The following is a 20,000-nucleotide window of genomic DNA, read 5'->3' as shown; positions in this document are numbered from 1 at the left end:
ACACACACACACACACACACACACACACACACACACACGTGTGGCTTTATATACTTGTGAGGACCCTCATTGACATAATACATTCTCCAACCCCTAGACCCGATTCTGACTGGAACCTTAAAACCAAGTCTGAACCTTCAAACGTCCTTTAAAAGGACTGGACAAAGTGTTGTCACAATGTAGAAATGTCCTCGCTATGATGGTTTAAACCGACATTGGTCCTCACAGAGATAACGACGCAGGCTTTGTTTTTTACATGATCCTGTGTGTTTTCTGTATTTAAAGCTCAGCTCCTGCTCTGAGCTCATGTCTCCTGACAAATGTGTCCTCAGCTGGACACATGACGGCACAAACCGGCTCCAGCCGGTGACAGATGGACTGAAATTACTTGACTGATTTTCCCTCGAGAAGCACAAAGTGCTGGCAAACAACAAACAGTTTGATTTGTGCCATGCCATAGTTTCATAGATAAGAATCGTAATTTATCTAAAACAAACAAATGTTACAAAGTCCTTCTCAAAACAGAGAAACTTAATGTGAAGAAAATCGAAATAAAAATTTAGGATTCATCTTCATTTTGGTCTTTAAGGGAAAATAGGTAGTAAAAATTTCCTAACACAGCTTCAAAATGATCCCTAAATGTATTGGTTTGTTTTTCTCTGAATTTCTTAATTCAATACAGATATTCCAGAGATTCACCTCCGTCACCAACCTGCATGTGTTTTTCGTTTATTTAGTTCGTTTTTTAAATTTATTCCTTTTTTTTTCATTTTGCCATCCACGACGACACAGAAATCATCTGACGTCTTCTTGCAGACAACAGGCATTAATTAAAAACCAGCTCAGACTGAATTTTAATCAGTGTTTCCGTCTGAAATCAGATCATAAAACAGATTTAGAGAGACCGGGTTCATATAGAGTCCAAACGGGTTATGAGATCTAAGGCAAAGAAAAGCAGAGGGAGGTCAGGATGTGAATCTTACCTGCAGCTGGTCAAAATGAAGCGTCACCTGAGTGACAGGAAGCTATTTATTTCTCACACACACCCACACACACACACACATCTGACTGGCTGTCTGGTGTGGTTGTGTTTTATTGCAATGAGCTGAGTCTTGACCAATCGGAATTCAGGGCTCAAACAGTTTCCTTTTCAGTTGTTTTTTTGTTCAGGTGTACATTCAGGTGTAACGGCCGTAGAGTCCCACTCGGACATCAGTCACATGTATCTGTTCCACAGTGAAATCTGAATTACAACTATTGTTTGTCTTTCTTTCTGGGATGAAGAGAATGCAGATGCACGTGACCGAAAGTTCAACCACAAACAGACTCCAGAGGCTATTTGATGATCTGGATTTCATAAAATCCCCAACCGGTCAAATACCAGATTCCAGCACACTTTCAGACACGGTCTGGGTTTCTGTGATCCTCATTTTATGTGATTTTTCAGCACCGAACTCAGTCATGAAGAAAAATGTAGAACTCCATGTTTGATCTCACACAGACTGATGGAATAAAATCAGCCGCTCAGCTTCAGGTTATTTCACTTCATTCGAGTGTAAACGAACAGTAAAGTGTTTGTAAAGCGACAGACTGATGTTAAATTCGTATGAGTCTGATTTCAAGACACGCACTCATGAATTCGATGTTAAGGTGTTTATTTTCTACAGTGCACAGACACCTTGAAGCTGGTCTGTCTGCAGTCAGATGAAATCCTGGCCGGTAATTGTCCGTCCTATTGAACGAGACACCACAATTAAACACACGATGGAAACAACACGACACCGGCCCCCTGCAGGACCACACGGTCCTGTTCTTCACAGGAGGATCCAGGTCCTCCTCAGACCGCATTGTTTGAATCATTCTGTTCCGTCAACACGTCCCAGTCCGAAGCTCCTGACAGTGTCGGTGTCACCGCGGGGGACGAGAGGAAGAAAGGCCTCATCAGACTGTCCTGTAACCAGAAGAAAACTTGGACCTGCCTCCTTCAAAGTCCCCGGGTAACAGGTGAGGTTTCAGTCCAAGGACTCAGAGACAAGTAGCCTCTGTCCTGGATGTGGAGGACAAACAGATCATTGACACTTGAAGGGTTTTAAGTTTAAGTTCAGGCAGTTAAGTTCATATTTCCATCGATTTCTTTTTATTCTTTTCCTTTTCAAATTTATTTCGTAACAGGTTTCTGAAGCAGCACCTGGTGGCCTATGATGGAACTGCAGCGCTGACCTCTGACCCTCAGTCGAGGACGGATGACAAATGTTACACCCGAACACACTGACTGCGAAACGAATCCAGAAAGACGAGGTTTGGACGGACATGTTGTCAGGTTTACAGCTGGCAGGAGGATCCAGCGCGTCCAACCACTTCAGCACCGATCCTCTAGCGTTCGTGTGGTTTCTTGGTCTTTTAACGAACAGCTTGACTTCATTAACCAGACCCACAGGAACGGGGACTGTAGGAACCCATCAGCGCTTGGTCCAAGACCTTCGCAGACGGAAGTCATCGTTAGGGTGAAGGTTCTGTCAAATCTGTGTTAAAGTACCTTTATCATCTACAACAAAATGCACAGTATAAATGCAGCCATTTAAATGTCATATCTCTAGAACATTTGGTTAATTATTATTAATTATCAATTATAACAGTTATTAATTAATGAGAAATGTCCATCAGCGGTTCCAGCAGCTCGTAGTCACGTCTATAAACAAACTAATAAACAGAGAAAATCAGTAAATCTTATAATAATATCATGTTTGGAGTTTTCACATCGTAAATGATTAATTGGCACTAAATCTGTTCAAATTAATTCTTTAAATCAAACGTACTGACTGACTGACTAATCTGAAACCACTTTGACTTGACAAGATTTCGGGTTTGATTTTTGATTTTGTGAGTTTTCAGAAAAATGACTAAATTCTCTGGTTCCAGTTTCTCACATGTGAATATTTGCTGGTTTTCACTTTTCTCTGACTGTGAACTCAACATGTTTGTGTTTTTGACTATTGCTCAGAAAAAAAACAGACATTAGAAGATGTTCACTTGGGCTTCAGGGAATCGCGAGGCATACACTGAACAGTCAATCAATTATTAGAGATAATAACTATCAGATGTATTGATAATGAAGATAACTGTTGGTTCTCCTGTGATGCCCCTTTTGGAGCCCCTGGGGGTCTGGGGCCCCTGGAGGTCTGGGCCCCGGGGCAGTTGGAGATCTAGCCTCGGTGGTCGGACTCGACCACGGAGACGTCACTTTGGAGTCTAAGAAACCTGTGATGGACATTTTCTCCAAGCTCATTTTACAGACTAAAGGTTTAATTGATTCAAACGTATTAATGTTTCCTCTCACTACATGTTTAACGACAGACTGGTTCAGGTCCAGCTTCTGTGTCTTTCTCAGACAGGAAATGATGAATGTTCCGATGCCGCCGTGTTTAAGACTGACTGTCGATTCGTGGGCGTCAGACTCGCGCCGGTCTCACAGACTCTTCAGGTTCCCTCAGTACATGAGGTCAGCCGCCCCCCCGCTCAGTTCTGACTCTTTGGTTTCCCGGAAGGGAAACTGGACTCCCGCCAGTCGGATCAGCAGGATGTTGAGTCCGTGGAGGAGGAAGACGAGGAAGAAGAGCCAGAAGGATCGGTCGTAGCGCTCGCTGTACGTCTGAAAGGCGAAGCTGACCTCGTTAAAATTGGCGATCCGGTCGGACAGGCGATGGAGCTTCACCTCCGACGCAAACAGTATCATCACCAGACCGCCGCACAGACCTGCAGGACAGACCGGATGTTAATACGGACCAGGTTTAATAAGAACAGCAGCTGCTGTCAATCATACACACGAACAACACTTGTTCCTGATTGGCTGGCAGGGTTAAAATGACGTATGTGGTCATCTCAGGTAAACAACCACAGCTCTGGATCCGAGGTCAAAGTGTACTACGTGGTCAAAAGTATGTGGACACTCCTGTGACACAGTAAATGCAGTAAATCTTACTGATATTTTCCACAGCAGCGTTCTTCCATCAGTCTGTGTCTCGTTCCCGCTTCAACACGACAACGCCACCGTGCACTAAACCAGATCCCTAAAGAAAAGGTCTCCCCAGTCCCGACCCCAGTCCCGACCCCATCACCAGCATCAGTGAGGCTGCTGTGTCTGAATGGATCAGATCCCTGCAGCAGGTTCAACATCTGCAGGAAACACTGGTGGAAAGTAACTAAGTGCATTTACTCAAGTACTGTACTTAAGAACAATTCTGAGGTACTTCTCCTTTACTTGAGTATTTTCAGTTTCTCTTACTTTATACAACACAACTGTGTTTCTTCTTCTTTCCTCTCCCATGAATCATCTGACGCCCCCTCAGGTTCAACCGGTGACCCTTTGGAGGGGCCCGACCCCGGGTTGGGAACCAGTTGCCTAAACTCTCTCCCTGTCTGTGACGTAGCTAAAAGCAGCTCCAGCAGTAAAACGCTGCTGAAGCCTCCGTGACTCAGGATCAATGATCAGTCAAAGGGGCCGACTTTACTTTTACTTTTGATACTTTAAGTAAAGTAAATTTCAGTTTAACAGAAAACACTTAGTTACCTCCACTGGAGCAGAATTTTAAATGTAGGACTTTTATTTGTAATTGAGTATTTTTACATCACTGTACTGTTACTTTTACATGAGTAAAGGACCTGAGTACTTCTTTACTTTTCTGGCTGAACAGTCTGCGAGCGGAGGCTGCAGATTATGATCCTTCTCGCAGTATAATTAATGCCAGTCTTGTGAGCAACGCTACAGAAAAGAATCGTATCGACGTCGTCCGCCTGTCACGTCCCTCACCTTAAAAACGGAGCTTGACGAGGGGGAAATGATCTACGACAGGTCCATAACACCACTGGATTGACAGGTGGTGTCTGTGAGGTGCTTCAAGAGGTTCAAGTCAAGTTGGTATCATTCATCTGCCGAAACTTAAATCCAACACCTGACGCCTTCTGTCCCTAAAGCCATCACTCAGATGAAGGAAAACTCCACATCTGGTTACAGTACCGTCTTGATCCAGAATGTTTAGATCGCTCCAGATCAGACGCTGGATTAAATGAGGGTCTGTTCCCAAACATTCCTCATTCATCAGTATCTGCACTAACACCAGGCTCCTGACTTCCTCCATATTCTCTGACCTCACAATTAACTTCCATAAAGACGAAAACCTATAAAATGAAAATTGGAGCTGGGTTTACGCGACGTGACATTGCTGAGTGGAATAATCTACTGGAACGAGTGCAAAGCTTCTTAGTTTCCAGAAAGCAGAGACTAATACACAGTGTTGCATCGGTCCACCTCTCCACCTGCGTCCACCTCTCAGCTCACACCGGTGTGACGCAAAATTGAAACTCCAAATGCAGATCTACACGTGATTTGACAACGTGCCCTGATACGTTGACGATGTTACCAATTTAACATCAGATATTAGAGAAAGTAACATAATGAACACGATAACGTTGTCACTCTGGGCACAGAGCTGGACCAGGAGCAGAGTCACACTTCTGTTAGAAGAGAAACCAAGAAAACCACAGCGAAGGAGGAAATGAGCAGAGGGTTGTTGTTTCTAACTAAGCACCAGCAGCTTTTTTCAGTCTAATGTCGAAAAATGGCCTCCAGGCTAATGTAAGTCAACTTCAGTTACATTTCAGAGCGACAAAATGATATGTCAGAGCAGGAAATTAAACTGGATCTTACTGTGGAGTTCAGAACCAAACAACTCCATGAATCCATGTTTTATCATCTACCAGCAGAAAGCTGGTAGATCATCAGGGGACTATCATCAGGGACCATGTTTATCAAACTGCCACACGTCAAGTTTTGGACTCAAGAGACGGATAAAAGTAAAAATCCTGCAGATTAAAATCTATTTGGCTTCAAAAGTCTGTGAAATGTCAGAGAGCTGGACCAGATCCTCCAGGACCGCAGCACAGAGAGTCTCTGAACAGTCTCTGATCGTCTCCTCTGTCTGCTCTCGTCAGCGTGGAGCTAAACTCTCCTCGTGATCTGGTTTCTCTGAGGAACCTCGTCCACCGGCGGCAGAGCGCCTCATCCCTGTTTCTATATTCACACGTTATAAAGAAATCAGACTGTTGTTGTTTTTCTCCTGCGGATTTAAAGGTTTCACGCAATGAAACAACTTCTCTGATTGGTTATTGCTTCTCTGATCAATCACGTGATCAGCTGAGTGTTGGCTCTAAGTAGGAGGAAGTGGCTGATGAATGCGTCTCACTGCTCGGACTCAGACCGCAGCTCTTTTACTCTGGTCACCGAATCCAGGCCTGATCCCATCGATGTTTCCTCTAACATTTAGAGAAAACATCGTCTCTGCTCTTTGTCAGACGGAGACGAACCTAAACTCGCAGCATTTAATCAGTCGTGACGAGATGTAATGAGTGTTTCTCACAGCAGATGAAGGTCCACAGGTAAAGTCCCATGGGGCCTTGCAGCGTCTCGTAGGGCCTGCCGAAGGCGTTGAAGAAGAAGCAGCCGGTGGCCACAGAGGAGAAGACGATCACAACACCACAGAAGAAGATGATGGTCACATGGAGGCCTGCCGGGATGGCACTCAGCAGGTCTGGGAAGACTGGGAGAGGAAACAGAGGGAAACCTGCAGGTTAGCACGTCCAGGTGAGAGGAAACACTCAGAGCACCGTGACCAACAGTAGCGATGGCTGATGTTAATGGAAGGAAGTGCAGCATAATAAAAATAGGCTTCAGGAAAAACAGTGGATCATGTGGAGTTGCCGGGACAATGTTTGAGCATTAATATCAGAGAAAACATCCAGGCACAACCGAGGTTGAAGAAGCAGCAGTGGTCTGGTGCCTCTGAGACATTTATATATATTTATATAGGACCCGCTGCTAAACACTCAACCCCGTTAGTGATGTTGGACCATTTTAATGACGTGAAATGTCCTCATGAGATGTTAAATGTACCTCCTGAGAAAAACTCGCCTGAAAATGCAGATGCGGGATAAAACCTGAGCAGGAGTCAAATGTGTCCCGAGGCCAAAGTTCACCCGTGACGGTGGATCTCAACCTTTTTGGCTTGTGACCCGCACAATGTCACAGGTCAGGGATCGGTGTGAACACGACTCAGATCGGTAGGAAGGGACTTTAGGAATCCTGGAGGAAATGTAGGAATCCAGAGACACTGAAAACTATCAACAAGTGGACTAAAGACCAAAGAACGACCAGCAGATAATATGACGTGAGGCACTGATGACAAGCAGAGGAGACCTGATAAACTCACCACTGCAACTATTAAACATGAACTGCACGTGAGAGCTGCAGCTCTCAAACAGTGCATGCTGGGAAATCCGTTAGTCCGCCACTTTGGTTTCTTTAAAAACATCATCGAACGAGGCGAGTGAACTCATCATCTCGAGTCAGCAGACCTGAGGTCAGATCGGCTCGTCTTTCTGGGCTCTGCCACGAAAACATTCAGCGTGAATTAACCTGAAATCAGACGAGCTGATTCCACTAAACCCATGTTTAATGTTTTACAGTGCACAGAGTCCTCAGACAGGAACAGAGCAGCTTTGTTCGCCCTCATCAGAACTGGTCCACTCAGGTCTGACCAGTCAGGCAGAAGTCTCGTTAGTGAGGGACGGCTGGGCTCATTACTGGGACCAGTATTCACTCTGTGCGGCCTCCACAGACCCCAGAGCGGCTCTATTATCCAGAGACAAACAAAACAGCCTCTGAGTTAAAGAAAACTCAACTCTGCTTCTTCCAAGAGCCGATACTCTCCGCTGGAGTAAAACCAGACCACACTGGCAGTCCTCACGGAGGACACGGCGTCTCACCTGCCTTTCTGAGGACCTGCTCAGTGTGAAGCCGTGGGTTCACCAATAACAGCGGGACCCTCTGACGCAGACCACAACGCAAGAGTTCAGTTCACACAGCGTCTGTGGGTCCGGACTAAAGAGGCCCGTCACACTCGGCGTCTCTCACCAATCAGACTGTTTTCATTCTTGATTCATCCGCTGATTATTCTCTCCATGAGTGGATTCATTGGAACTGAGTCCCTGGGAAAAAGCAAAGAGCAGCAGGAAGTCGTCACAGCACGGAAGCTGGAAACAGGAAAATGTTGAACTAAAGTGAGGAATCAAAATATTTGCAGACCAAGTTTCTGTCGACCGGCTAATTGGTGAATCGACTCTTGGTTGCAGCCGTAGTTACCAACAGTTCCAGCCTCTTTAGTCATTAATGTGAGAGCTAGTGGAAGAAATACTCAGGTCGTACTCGGGGGGAAAAGTACTGACACCACGGCGCAGGAGTCCTCGGTTACAAGTATCAGTACTGCATTTGAAAAAAGTACGGAAGTATCGTCGTCAAAAGTACTTCGAGTACCAACAATCAGAGCAGGCTGCCGATGGTGCAGAGCGGTCAGTTCCAGAATCGTGTACATTCAGTGACTGGATCGTCACAATTGATGGATTCATCTCAGTGAGTTTTTCCCTGAATTTATTTCAGGGGATTGAATCTGAATCTGTAAAGTTACTTAAGTTATCAAATAAATGCAGTGGAGCAGGAGTGAAAGTGGAAATATTCAAGTAACGTCCCAGTAACAGAGTAACAGTTCTAAAACACTCAGGCGCAGAGTCTGGTCCGGCTGCAGGCGGACTTGAGACCTGTTGAAAAGGTTCTTAAATGATTCAGACTGTGTGAATAATTCATGCGCAGGTGAGATCTCACCTGTCGATCTCCCCGTGCGTTGGTGAACCACTGAGACCACTTCCTACTCTAAGACTGAGATCAGATGAGGACGGGACAGTTTTTCATGTGATGATCAGATTCAAGTGTTGTTTAGAAGACCCGCAAAACCCGGTTCAGTCCGGTTCTGATTTGTGGATAATGAACTCACATGAGAACCTGGACGCTCTCCCTCCCAGCCCGCACTGCTTCACTCGCTGTCCGTGGAAAAGCCCGTAGCTCAGGTCTCCCAGGAACTTGTCCAGCTCGGGTCCGGTGGCATTGACCAGCTCGGCCCCGGTCCGGCACAGCACGGTCCCGCTGAGCCAGAACGGCAGACCGGTGGCCACCGCGGCCGTAAGGGCGCAGGAGAAGCTGAAGAGCCCGGAGACGGAGAAGACGAGCTGCTTCTGTCGGGTCGGCATGACGGGAGGGGATGGAGGCTGGGTCAGGCTGCAGGAGCCGGGGTAGGAGGACCAGTCGAGGGCATCGTCCCCCCACCTCCCCCACCTCCAACCACAACCTCCAACCACTTAGTGGATAGAAGGATTTAATGAGTAACCCCCCCCCCCCAGAGCTGGACGGTTGAAGCTGCTCGTAAAAGTCCGACAGCAGAATCTGAACTGCGGATTAAATAACACCTCGACCCGTCGGTTTTCAGGTCACCATGGCAACAAGGGGTTAAATTACAGGAAGGGGGGGTGTCTCTGAGCATCCAGTCGTTAATGTCCTGTAAAGTGCTGTGTGTGTATGACAGATGACGCTCTATTGTGTTTATGTGCTACACGCACACGCACAAACGCACACACACACACACACACACACACACACACAATCCCGGGGAGGGGGTGATATGGAGGTCAGGTGGCGCCCCCTGGTGGCAGAAACTTTATTGTCTCTAACAGTGACATTTCAGTTGCATCTCCAGTCAGTCAACGGTGCTGGAAAGTAACTGAGTACATTTACTCCGGTATCAATGAGAGTAAACGAGACTCCTGTTTGTAGTGACTCTACTTCTACTCCGGTGTTTTACTTCCTCCTGCAACTCATTTGTGTGAAGGCTGCAGAGCTTCTGAAAAATGAGGCTGTTTACACAAGTAGAGCTGAAACTAGCGGTCGATCGATCAACGAACCCGTTGGCAGAAAATCGATAGAAAACTAATTGATAATTAGTTTCCGAGCTTCTTTGGTGTGAAGATTTGCCGCTTTTCCCTTTTTTTAGACAAAATAAATTCTCTCCATATTAAAAATGACCAGGATATAATCACCAGAAGATTCAATAATTCTGATGAAAGCGATCAATAGTTAGTCCTGATACACAAGAGTTAAGAATCAGCTCCAGCAGTAAAATGCTGTCGACGCATTAAAGCATCAGGGAACAGTCACAGGGGACTCGAGTCCTCGTTCCTGATCAGACCAGATCCCGTTCCCAGAGAATATTCCAGGAGTATTTCACAGTGAAGGATCAGTGGAGCAGGGTTTAGTAGCTGGGTCTGAACCCCAGATCAGCCGGGACCTGTCTCTGTCTCTCTGTCTGTCTCTGTCTCTTTCTGTCTGTCTGTCTCTCTGTGTCTCTCTATCTGTCTGTCTATGTCTCTTTCTGTCTGTCTGTCTGTCTCTCTCTCTCTCTCTCTCTGTATCTTTCTGTCTGTCTGTCTCTCTGTGTCTCTCTATCAGTCCGTCTGTCTGTCTCCATCTCTGTCTTTCTTTGTCTCTCTCATTCTGTCTGTCTGTCTCTCTCTCTCTCGGTCTGTCTCTGTATCTTTCTGTCTGTCTCCCTTTCTGTGTGTCTTGGTCTCTTTCTGTCTGTCTGTCTGTCTCTCCGTGTCTCTCTATCAGTCCGTCTGTCTGTCTGCATCTCTGTCTTTCTTTGTCTCTCTCATTCTGTCTGTCTGTCTCTCTCTCTCTCTCTCTGTCTGTCTCTATATCTTTCTGTCTGTCTCCCTTTCTGTGTGTCTCTGTCTCTTTCTGTCTGTCTGTCTGCATCTCTGTCTTTCTTTGTCTCTCTCATTCTGTCTGTCTGTCTGTCTCTCTCTCTGTCTCTCTCTCTGTATCTTTCTGTCTCTGTATCTTTCTGTCTGTCTCCCTTTCTGTGTGTCTCTGTCTCTTTCTGTCTGTCTGTCTCTCCGTGTCTCTCTATCTGTCTGTCTATGTCTCTTTCTGTCTCTCTTACTGTCTGTCTCTTTCTCTCTGTGTCTCTGTCTGTCTCATACTTTCTCTCTGCCCCCCCCCCAAGACCTGACGTGATGACGCACGGCTTTTCAGACACGTCATACGCAGGCTGAGGTCCTCGACTGTTGGGTCCAGAGCGTCAGAGAGACAGAGAGAGAGGAGCCGCCGATGGTGAAGTGTCCTCCATCATGAGGTGAGTGAAGCGACCCGTACCCGGCGCTCAGCCTCCGGGGGTGTCCTCATCTCCCCGCACTGTCTCTGCGGGGACACGGGGACACTGACCGAGGCCGTTTCATCGCGAGCCGAGTCTCGCTCCAGGATTATCTGTGTGTGTCTGTTCTCTGTATGACTGTCCCTGCGTGTTTGACTTCATCTCAGTGAAACACAGTTGTAAACAGTGGAAGCCCGGACGATGTTCTGTTTTATCCTCTGGAAGAAGAACATGTGAAATGGTTTGTTTGAAAATGAGCAAAACTCTCAGTCTAAACCCTGAGCGACCGTGAACCACAGCTCACCTCGGTCCCAGATGTTAACCTCATCCATTTCATGTCAGGGAGCAAACTCCAGATGTTCTGCCGCAGTCGAAGGAGTTCACGGGTTTTGAACATGTACTTTGTGCCTCCGAGAAACCGGTTTCAGACGAACCCTCTGAGGCTGGGTGGTGCTGACAGTAGCCTCGGTGTGTCTCCCTGTCTGCTCTTCCAGACTCGTTCTGTTCCCGGTCCTCGTGGCTCTCGTGGCCGACGCTCAGCTGCTGTCCCGGTCAGAAATGTACGGCAGCCTTCAGTCTCCAAACTTCCCGGAGCCGTACCCCCGAGAGACGGAGCTGCGCTGGAACATCAGCGTTCCCGACGGCTTCCAGATCAAGCTCTACTTCAGCCACTTCGACCTGGAGCCGTCCTACCTGTGTGAGTACGACTTCGTCAAGGTGAGACACCGGGGCATGATGGGAATTGTTACCCCTCTGTGTGAGTGCTGTTTTCAGATGCGACAATCAACCTGCAGCTTCTTATTCAGTGATCCTTGGACTTCTGACCCTTCAAAAGAATAAATCCAGAGTTAGACCATCGTAACTACAAACCTCTTCATGCCTTCATCACAGGCAGAGACAATTATTCGGTTGTCAAAATTACAGTGTGTCGACTAATTGGTTAATCGACTGATCGCTTCAGCTGTAGAGTTCTGGCTGGTTTCTGGGGAAATAAGGACACTGACGTGTGCAGTGGGGGTCACCAGTGGCCTGGGGCCCCTCAGGAAGGGAATCGGGCCTGTCTGGCAGAGGTTGTTTGGAGCAGTTATTTTAACGTTTGTCATGTTGATCGAAAAAATCTGTTGATTTAAGAGTTTTTATTTCTGTAAGTCAACTTACAAAAACCTGTCCAGCTGCAAACATCTGACCCGTCTTCTCCATCCTCCTGTTTTTATGAGCGTTTTCCATTTACACGTTAGAAACACTATAAATGAAAAACTCTCAAATAATATGACTAAAGTGTTTGGCGTTGTGTTCGTTGTAAGAGTTGTCGTGCGGATAAATCAGACTGAGTTAATAAACGCTGACGTACATGAAGCCTGAAGAGAGGAAACCATCAGATCAGTGTGGAGCCATGAGGAGACTCGAACCTTCCTCATATCAACACATGGAACCGACAGAAACGTCAGATTTCCATCACGTTCTCCAAATGGTTTTCCATCGTCTGAGCTTTGACTCGGCTCTTTTAGTGACCTCCTCTCGCCGTGTGCTCTCCTTCTGTGGTGGTTTAATGGCAGCAGCTGGAGAATCAGCTCCACCAGCTGTTGATCAGCTCATATTCACACAGCAGCAGTGGAGGGAAACCAGACTTCACTCAGTTTATTTTGACCTTCTTCTGGAAATCTGGTTAAAATCTGAGCAACATTTGGATGAAAACTCTGTTTTTGACACAGCTGATCAAACAACCCTACTGGACTGTAAAGAGAAAACTAGGTTGGACTCTTGAAAACACTCCTATATTGGTTCAGGTCCAGTCTGCAGGACAGAAACTACTTTGATAACTCTTCACCAGAGTGGACCAGGATGATATGTGGAGTTCCCCAAGGTTCCATCATCGGTCCTCTGTTATATTTGATATTTATATTCTTTATATTCTCGTTACAACGAGCACAAAGAGATGATTTTCAGTCAGAAAGCAACGTAGACGACAGCTGCTACATCAGCTGTTCATCTCCATCAACCAACAAGCTCAAATTCACAAAAGAGTAGTGGATGGAACCAGACTTCACTCATGTTTTATTTGGAACATTTTCTGGAAATTCAGCTAAAATCTGAGCTACTTCTGGATAAAACCTGACAAGTGGCTCTGTAGTTTTTATAACCGGAGGGAACAGTCAATGAGGAGAACACAACCTTCTTTTGGAGTTTACAGGATTTGTATTGAGTTTAAGGGAACAGGCTTTTCTCTGTTTGAGTAAATCACACTTTCTGTTACTTTTACTCCAACATGACCTTAGTTTTAACACTGAGCAGTTTTCCTGTCAGCCAGTGAGTTGGTATTTGAAACATTAGTGAATGTCTGAGCTTCTTGAGGTTCTATGGTGTTTTTCAGTCAAAACCAACAGACACTGAACAAACATCATGTCTTACTGTGTTATAAAATCACTATGAAAGATTCTGCTTCAGCTGAAAGACCGAACATGTACTGACACACACACAAACCTGTTGTTGTGTGTGTGTGTAGATAACACATGACAAACTGCCCTGTGTAACACCAGGAGAACCTGCTGAAGAACCCTTTACAACCTTTAGTTATGGCTCCATGTTTCTGGTTCTGTTGTAGAAGATTTTCTACCAAAGACTCTGAACACAATTAAACACACAAAACAGTGACGGGGTCGAAGTGAAATATATCGTAAGTTACAATATAGGAGACAAACAAACCTTATCACAAGAAGTCAAAGGAGAGTCTCTCAATAGAAAAGAATCTAACAAACATCTCTATAGTGTTTCTTAAGACAAAGAACTTAGTTCCAATTTGTTATCTTTACTTCTACCCAAACACATCATCCAATAAGATAGAAACATATATAATGTTCTCTCTCTGCCCACGCACTGGTCATAAACTAAAGCTCAAACATAGCATAGCTGCTCCATAGGTGGCTCCCTGGGCTCATAAAACATCTGTCTAAGGCCCCTGGGAGAGACCTCCAAGCTTCTATAGGAGCATCACCCAAAGTCCTAAAGGTTTTCAACTTTTCAACGTCTAACAAACCACCACATCTCACCAGCTGAAAACACTACGCCCCCCCCCCAAAATACCCCAAAAAACTCGACAGGGTTTTTTCAAGTAAAGTAGGGATCTGGCTCAGCGCCACGCTGACAAAGACTTCAAACTGTAGTGATAATTTAAACCAAGTTACTTGCTCGTAAACTGCATGTGTGTCACTCTCTTAAACATTAAAACACATCACACAACAAACAATGCCAAAGATTTATTCAGATAATTCTATTTAATCCAAATATTATCCAGAACAAGTTTGAAATGTGTTGGTAAATGACTGACTGCTAATTAATATAAAACATGACCTACTGCTGCAGTTTCATATGTTTCTACGTGGTTTTATATTCACATAACTTATTATGAAACATAACTGGACAGATTCTGACTTTGATTCACTGACTTGTTGCTGTGACGAGTTTTGCGCCACTTTATCGGAGAAAAACAATTATCTGTTGGTAGATTTTAAGACATTAGAAGTTTCGATGATTTTTTAATAATCGTGTGAATATCAGCCTCATCCGTCCAACAGAGCATTTCATTGGTCAGCATGGTTTCAGCTGCGTGAGGCACAACCACAGCTGAGACATTTCACCAATCAGTACCTCTAATTATTGCTCAGCGGATGGTTATCGGTACCACAGCAAGAGGTGCTGTGATTGGTTATCATCTCTCACAGTAAGCTCCTGTTCCTTTTGGTGACTCCTCCGTCGGTCGCAGCATCGGTGCTTTTTTTAATTCCTCATGTTGAAGTGAAACTTGTAGTTTCAACGGCAGTTTGGCCGACAGAGACACGACACGACACAGGACAACATGACACTACACAACGACAACGCAACCACGACACGTGAATAAGAAACAGGACTGAACCAGTTTTCCTCTGAGACGTCTGGTTTCAAAGACGCTGCTGGAAGACGACTGGTCCTAATGAGATGATATGGTCTGTTCACACACACATGCATGCACACAAACACGCGTGCACACACACACACACACACACGCATGCTATTCTAACCTTAAGCCTGTTAACATGCTGCTAACATAAAGAACCCAACCCCCAGCACTACCACACACACACAATCTGTGTCTTTGTTTTGCTGTGACCGTGTGTGTTTGTGTGTGTGTGTGTGTGTGTGTGGGAGTGTGTGTGAACGACCTGCTGTTCATTGACACTCAGAGTAAACTGTGGTGAATGGCAGATAAGACTGGAGCCTGCAGTGAATGTTAAAACACAAACTGACTGTCAGAGCTGTGAGTTACAGGTCTGGCTCTCTGAGCCGGACTCTCTGAGCCGGACTCTAAAGTTTTCTGATTTTTATTCATTTTCCTGTTTGATATGTACCTCCATGTTTTTGACGTCCTCATCTTTCCTCCTTGTTTCTTTTCACTTCTTCCTTCAGTAAAAGTTGTGTTGCTGCCTGAGAAAGAGAACGACAGCTCAGGAAACCATCCTGAATGAGCCAATGGTTAAATAGATGCACTACCTGTCAAAATTATGTGGACAGGTGAACATGGGGTTCCAAAACCACGGGAGGACCATTTCTCTATGGAGGTGTCTTTGTGCCCTGGGGACAGTGTCATTCTGAAACGGGAAGGAGACAAATACAAACTGTTGACGCCAAGATCCAAAATATCATCGTGTGGTGTCGAGTTCAGATTTTCCTGGACCAGTGGTTTTCTGCCCAGCTGGGTGACTTTTTTCACCTACGAAGAGTTAAGCTGTGAGGGAGGAGGCATAGACAACGTGTGAGGGACAGGTGCATGCAGGTGTCCCACGAACAACAGGAAGTTAGTCATTGTCGTTTCGCTGCTGATCAACACATGAAAGACATTAAGGTTGGATACTTTAAAACCCTTAGCACCTGATTAAGTCATGACTGAGTCGGACCTGAACACACAGACATGAAACATGCGTTGATATGATTCAGTGGGACGTCCACTTCCTGAGGACACCATGATCCCTGATGTCCCTCCAGAATAAAGCTCCAGAAATCCACTTAGAAACCAGAGAAAAAGAGGCTGCAGAACTCCATTCAGAATCTTCCTGTTTTTAAGTTTCCTTCAGTATCACAGTGATCCAGTGAACGTTGTCTGAACATCCACGGCTACACTGAGAACAGGAGCCGATCACAGCTGGTTCAGCAGCTTTTAATGTAGACAACATTTCTCATAAACGTTTACTTCTGCTCATATAAGAGAAGACTTTTTATGATGAGATGAACGTTATTAATGCCACGTGAGGAAATTTGCAGTGTTACAGCAGCGGCAGGATATAGACAAGGGGAGGAATAAGTTCTGGTCTGTTCTGGATGATTCTAGATGAAAGATTTTGTGGAGAGCCACAGCAGCAGATCTGACTCCTCCTCTGTCTGCTCCAGCGGTTTCTGACTCGTATTTGTGTTTTGTTTCCAGCTGGAGGCGGAGGGGGAGGTGCTGGCGTTGTTCTGTGGGAAGGAGGAGACGGACACGGAGGCGGTGCCGGCTCAGCAGGTCGTCACCTCCCCCAGAAACTCCCTCAGCGTCCTCTTCTCCTCCGACTTCTCCAATGAGGAGAGATACTCCGGGTTCGTGGCTCACTACAGCGCTGTGGGTGAGGACCACAGAAACTACCCTTTAAAAGACAACGTCCAGTTTTCGGCCACAGTCCCTATAATGTCCACTACAGCTGATCACACACTCGCTGTTCCGAAGTGAGTGTGAAAACCTCCAGCTTCTCTCCACAAATACAAATTCAGTGCAAAAGATTCTCATTTAAAACATTTTGTTAAAGTGACTGAGAACTGGACTGAGATCTGATCCCCCTGCTGCTCAAAGCTGTGATTGATTAAAAGAGATTTTTCATTTAAATGTTGTGAGGGGCTGCTGCACCTGTTGCATTGTGGTATATATCCACAGGATTACAGGCTAACTGTTTGTACCATGAAGCAAAGAAACACACTGCATGGAAAACACAACGAGCCAAAACTGTCAACGCTCAAAACCTGCAACTTCATGAAATTCAGACGTAAACTGGCATAAACTGCATCCTCCTGTTCTGTCAGCAGCACGAGGACAGTCACTCGTAAAGAGAATAAAATCAAACGCTGCGTTTTCCATCCAGAGCCAGAACAGGAGTGTGTGCAAAAGCAAAATGATCATCTGAAACTTCTAAGAAATGTTCCAACAAAACCAGCCATAAACATGAACGCACAGTCGGACCTTTCTGACCTCAATTCGTTTCATTTCATTTTTTTCTTCTCGCATTCCTCCGCAGGAAAACATCACAACTTTATTAAAACAGGAGGCTGAATCACTTTCCACTCGACGGACCTGAGAGCCCTTCCCGGTTCCACTTATCGTATTTTAAAACAGTTAAGGTTTGGAGTATTTGGAAAGTGTAAAAATCCTAAATTCTTATGTACAAAAATAAAAAAATGACAAAATGTCATTAAAGCAGACTTTAAGTAAACGTGCGGGCCACGCACATCTTCTTCAAAAATAAATGTAAATCCGCCTGGTCCAACCACGTTCTGTACGAGTGCAGCATCGTGTACGTGTCGCGCAGTTTAGCAGAGCGATGCTGAAAAACATGACAAACATGTTCCACTCCGAACTGTCGCCCTCAGCTGGGAAGTTTACTTCTGGAAGTAACCTAGTGCTGCTCGGTTCACCTTAACAGTAGGAATCCCACGATAATTTCAAATAAATAAAAGGGATCTAACGCAATCAAGAGGAGACATGTCCGTCATTAGGCAGGTGACGTCCGGCCACGAGTGTTCACAGTAAAGGTTTCGGTCTGCTCTCGACCCTTGTGAAGAGGGACTGTATTCATGAGGAGCTGCGAGAGCGAAGGCGTTTAGATTCATGACTTCTGAAGTGTCAGGAGGGTTGCGAGGACGCAAGTCTCTGCAGAGACGACACGTCTCTCTCTCTCGGCATGTCTGGTTCCTGTCCGACCTCTGCCTGCTGCGGCTCTAACAGCTCAGATGAACTCCAGCACAGACGGGAGGCTTTTCAGAAATCGCCCTTACCCTGGTCCCGAAAAGGGGAGCGGAGACCTTATGGGCCAGGTAGACCTGGTTTTACTCCCAGGGACTCCTTTTAGAAGGTAGTTTTTAGCTGTCCTGCGGAGCTTTAGATTATTTTCTGTTTCCATCCCTCACGTCAGCCGTCTCTTCCTCCTCCCTCCATCTCTCCAGATGTAGACGAGTGCAGTGACCGCAGTGATGAAGACCTGCTCTGTGATCATTTCTGTCACAACTACATCGGAGGATACTACTGCTCCTGTCGCTACGGTTACCTGCTGCACACCGACAACCGCACCTGCAAAGGTGAGTCTGCTGACGTCTGCTGCGGGTTATGGAATAGAAAAATAACATCCTGACGATTTCTGTGCCCTGAATCTGAACATGTAGAGTTTCTCCTGAGGGAGGCGCTAGAGGAAACCTCACGGAGTCACTAACATGTAAAGAGTTAAATCCTCTGGAGAGCGGGAAGAGACCTACTCCCTCCCCGTGCTGCCGGGTTGAATCTGACGACCGTTCGCGTTTCTGCTTTTCCTTGGTAAAATCTAACTGACAGGGAGCTGACCGTCAGCTTTTGCAGAGGTCAAGGGTCAGGCGCTGGTTCTGGAAGTGTTTTCCCTCATTTTGAATTCCGGTTTTCGCCACTTTTTAAAAATGATCCCCTGAACGTTAGTGAGCAGAAACTCTGAACTTCATGTCCCAACCTTCACTTTGGTTCTGACTCATCGGCTTTCTTCTGGCTCTAAATACTACAATACCCATGAGCCTCAGCTGCTGTTGCTGCCGATGGAAAGCAACTAAGTACATTTACTCCAGTACTGTACTTAAGCGGAACTTTGAGGTACTTGTACTTGACTTGAGTATTTCCCTTTCATGCCACTTTCTGTATTTTTTACTGCACCACACAGCTGCAGATACGTTACAAGTTTTACATAGAAAAAATACGAAGAGCTCACAGAATATGAAACAGCATTATAGATTAAACTACCCAACAGTTTTATAAGTTAGACGTGAAATGATTAGTTGATTAGTTGATTAATGATCTTGTATTTGTACACATGTTGCCTGTGAATTCGTGAGGCAACAAAATGACAGATGTGACAGGAGAGGAAAGAGGAGTGATCAGACGTGCGTATTATAGCGAACTGGATGTTAGATACACTCACTGAGCACTTTATTAGGAACACCTGCTTATTCACGCCATTGTCCAATCAGCCAATCGTGTGGCAGCAGTGCATGAAACCATTGGGCTACAGGTCAGGAGCTTCGGTTCATGTTCACATCAAACATCGGAAAGGGAAAGAAAATGTCATCTCAGTGACTGTGACCGTGACATGATTGTTGGTGCCAGACAAGCTGGTTTGAGCGTTTCTGAACCTGCTGATCTCTGGGACTTTCACACACAACAGTCTCTAGAGATTTTGTTCAGAACGGATCCAGAAACAAAAACCATCCAGTGAGCATCAGTTCATGTTGATGAGGGAGGTCAGAGGAGACCGGCCGGACCGGTTGGAGCTAACAGAAGCTACGGTAACTCAGGTAACCGGTCTTTAGGACTGTGGCGAGCAGACGAGCAGCTCAGGATGAACAAGACGTCCAACCTGGAGGTGGATGAACTACAACAGCAGACGACCACGTCTGGTTCCAGGCCTGTCAGCCAAGAACTGGAACCTGAGGCTGCAGTGGACACAGACTCACCAACACTGACAGTTGAAGACTGGAAAGACGTGGCCTGGTCTGATGGATCTGGATTTCTGCTGAGGCAGCAGCTGGTCGGGTCAGAATCTGGTATCAACAGCACGAATCCATGGACCCAACCTGCCTCGTGTCAACAGTCCAGGCTGGTGGTGGTGGTGGTGTAACGGT

General features: G+C 45.9%; 3 protein-coding genes across 3 annotated transcripts in view; 1 reads left to right on the top strand and 2 right to left on the bottom strand.

Moving 5' to 3' along the window:
- The window catches only part of mindy4b (MINDY family member 4B), a gene marked incomplete at its 5' end in the record, with an annotated part of 14,316 nt that extends 11,065 nt beyond the window's left edge, over positions 1-3,251 (bottom strand). The window contains one exon of the mRNA XM_040131321.1: positions 3,228-3,251. Coding sequence (XP_039987255.1) covers positions 3,228-3,251 — 24 coding nt within the window. The remainder of the gene's footprint in view (positions 1-3,227) is intronic.
- A 35-nt stretch (positions 3,252-3,286) lies between these two features.
- Positions 3,287-9,132, bottom strand: clrn1 (clarin 1). Its single transcript, XM_040131546.1, has 3 exons — positions 8,880-9,132; positions 6,414-6,593; positions 3,287-3,753 (listed from the first exon to the last, which is right to left on the bottom strand). The coding sequence occupies exons 1-3, from the start codon at positions 9,130-9,132 to the stop codon at positions 3,488-3,490; spliced, it is 699 nt and encodes a 232-aa protein (XP_039987480.1). The 3' UTR covers positions 3,287-3,487.
- A 1,850-nt stretch (positions 9,133-10,982) lies between these two features.
- masp1 (MBL associated serine protease 1) overlaps positions 10,983-20,000 on the top strand; it is a 21,110-nt gene continuing 12,092 nt past the window's right edge. Inside the window, exons 1-4 of the mRNA XM_040130559.1 lie at positions 10,983-11,072; positions 11,585-11,807; positions 16,543-16,720; positions 18,309-18,440. Of these exons, the coding sequence (XP_039986493.1) occupies positions 11,068-11,072; positions 11,585-11,807; positions 16,543-16,720; positions 18,309-18,440 (538 nt within the window). The 5' untranslated portion in view covers positions 10,983-11,067. The remainder of the gene's footprint in view (positions 11,073-11,584; positions 11,808-16,542; positions 16,721-18,308; positions 18,441-20,000) is intronic.

The sequence above is a fragment of the Xiphias gladius genome, chromosome 7, assembly GCF_016859285.1.
Source record: "Xiphias gladius isolate SHS-SW01 ecotype Sanya breed wild chromosome 7, ASM1685928v1, whole genome shotgun sequence".
In the NCBI taxonomy this organism is placed as follows: domain Eukaryota; kingdom Metazoa; phylum Chordata; class Actinopteri; order Istiophoriformes; family Xiphiidae; genus Xiphias; species Xiphias gladius.
Note: the sequence above shows the minus strand (reverse complement) of the source record. Positions and strands in the feature narration are given on the sequence as shown.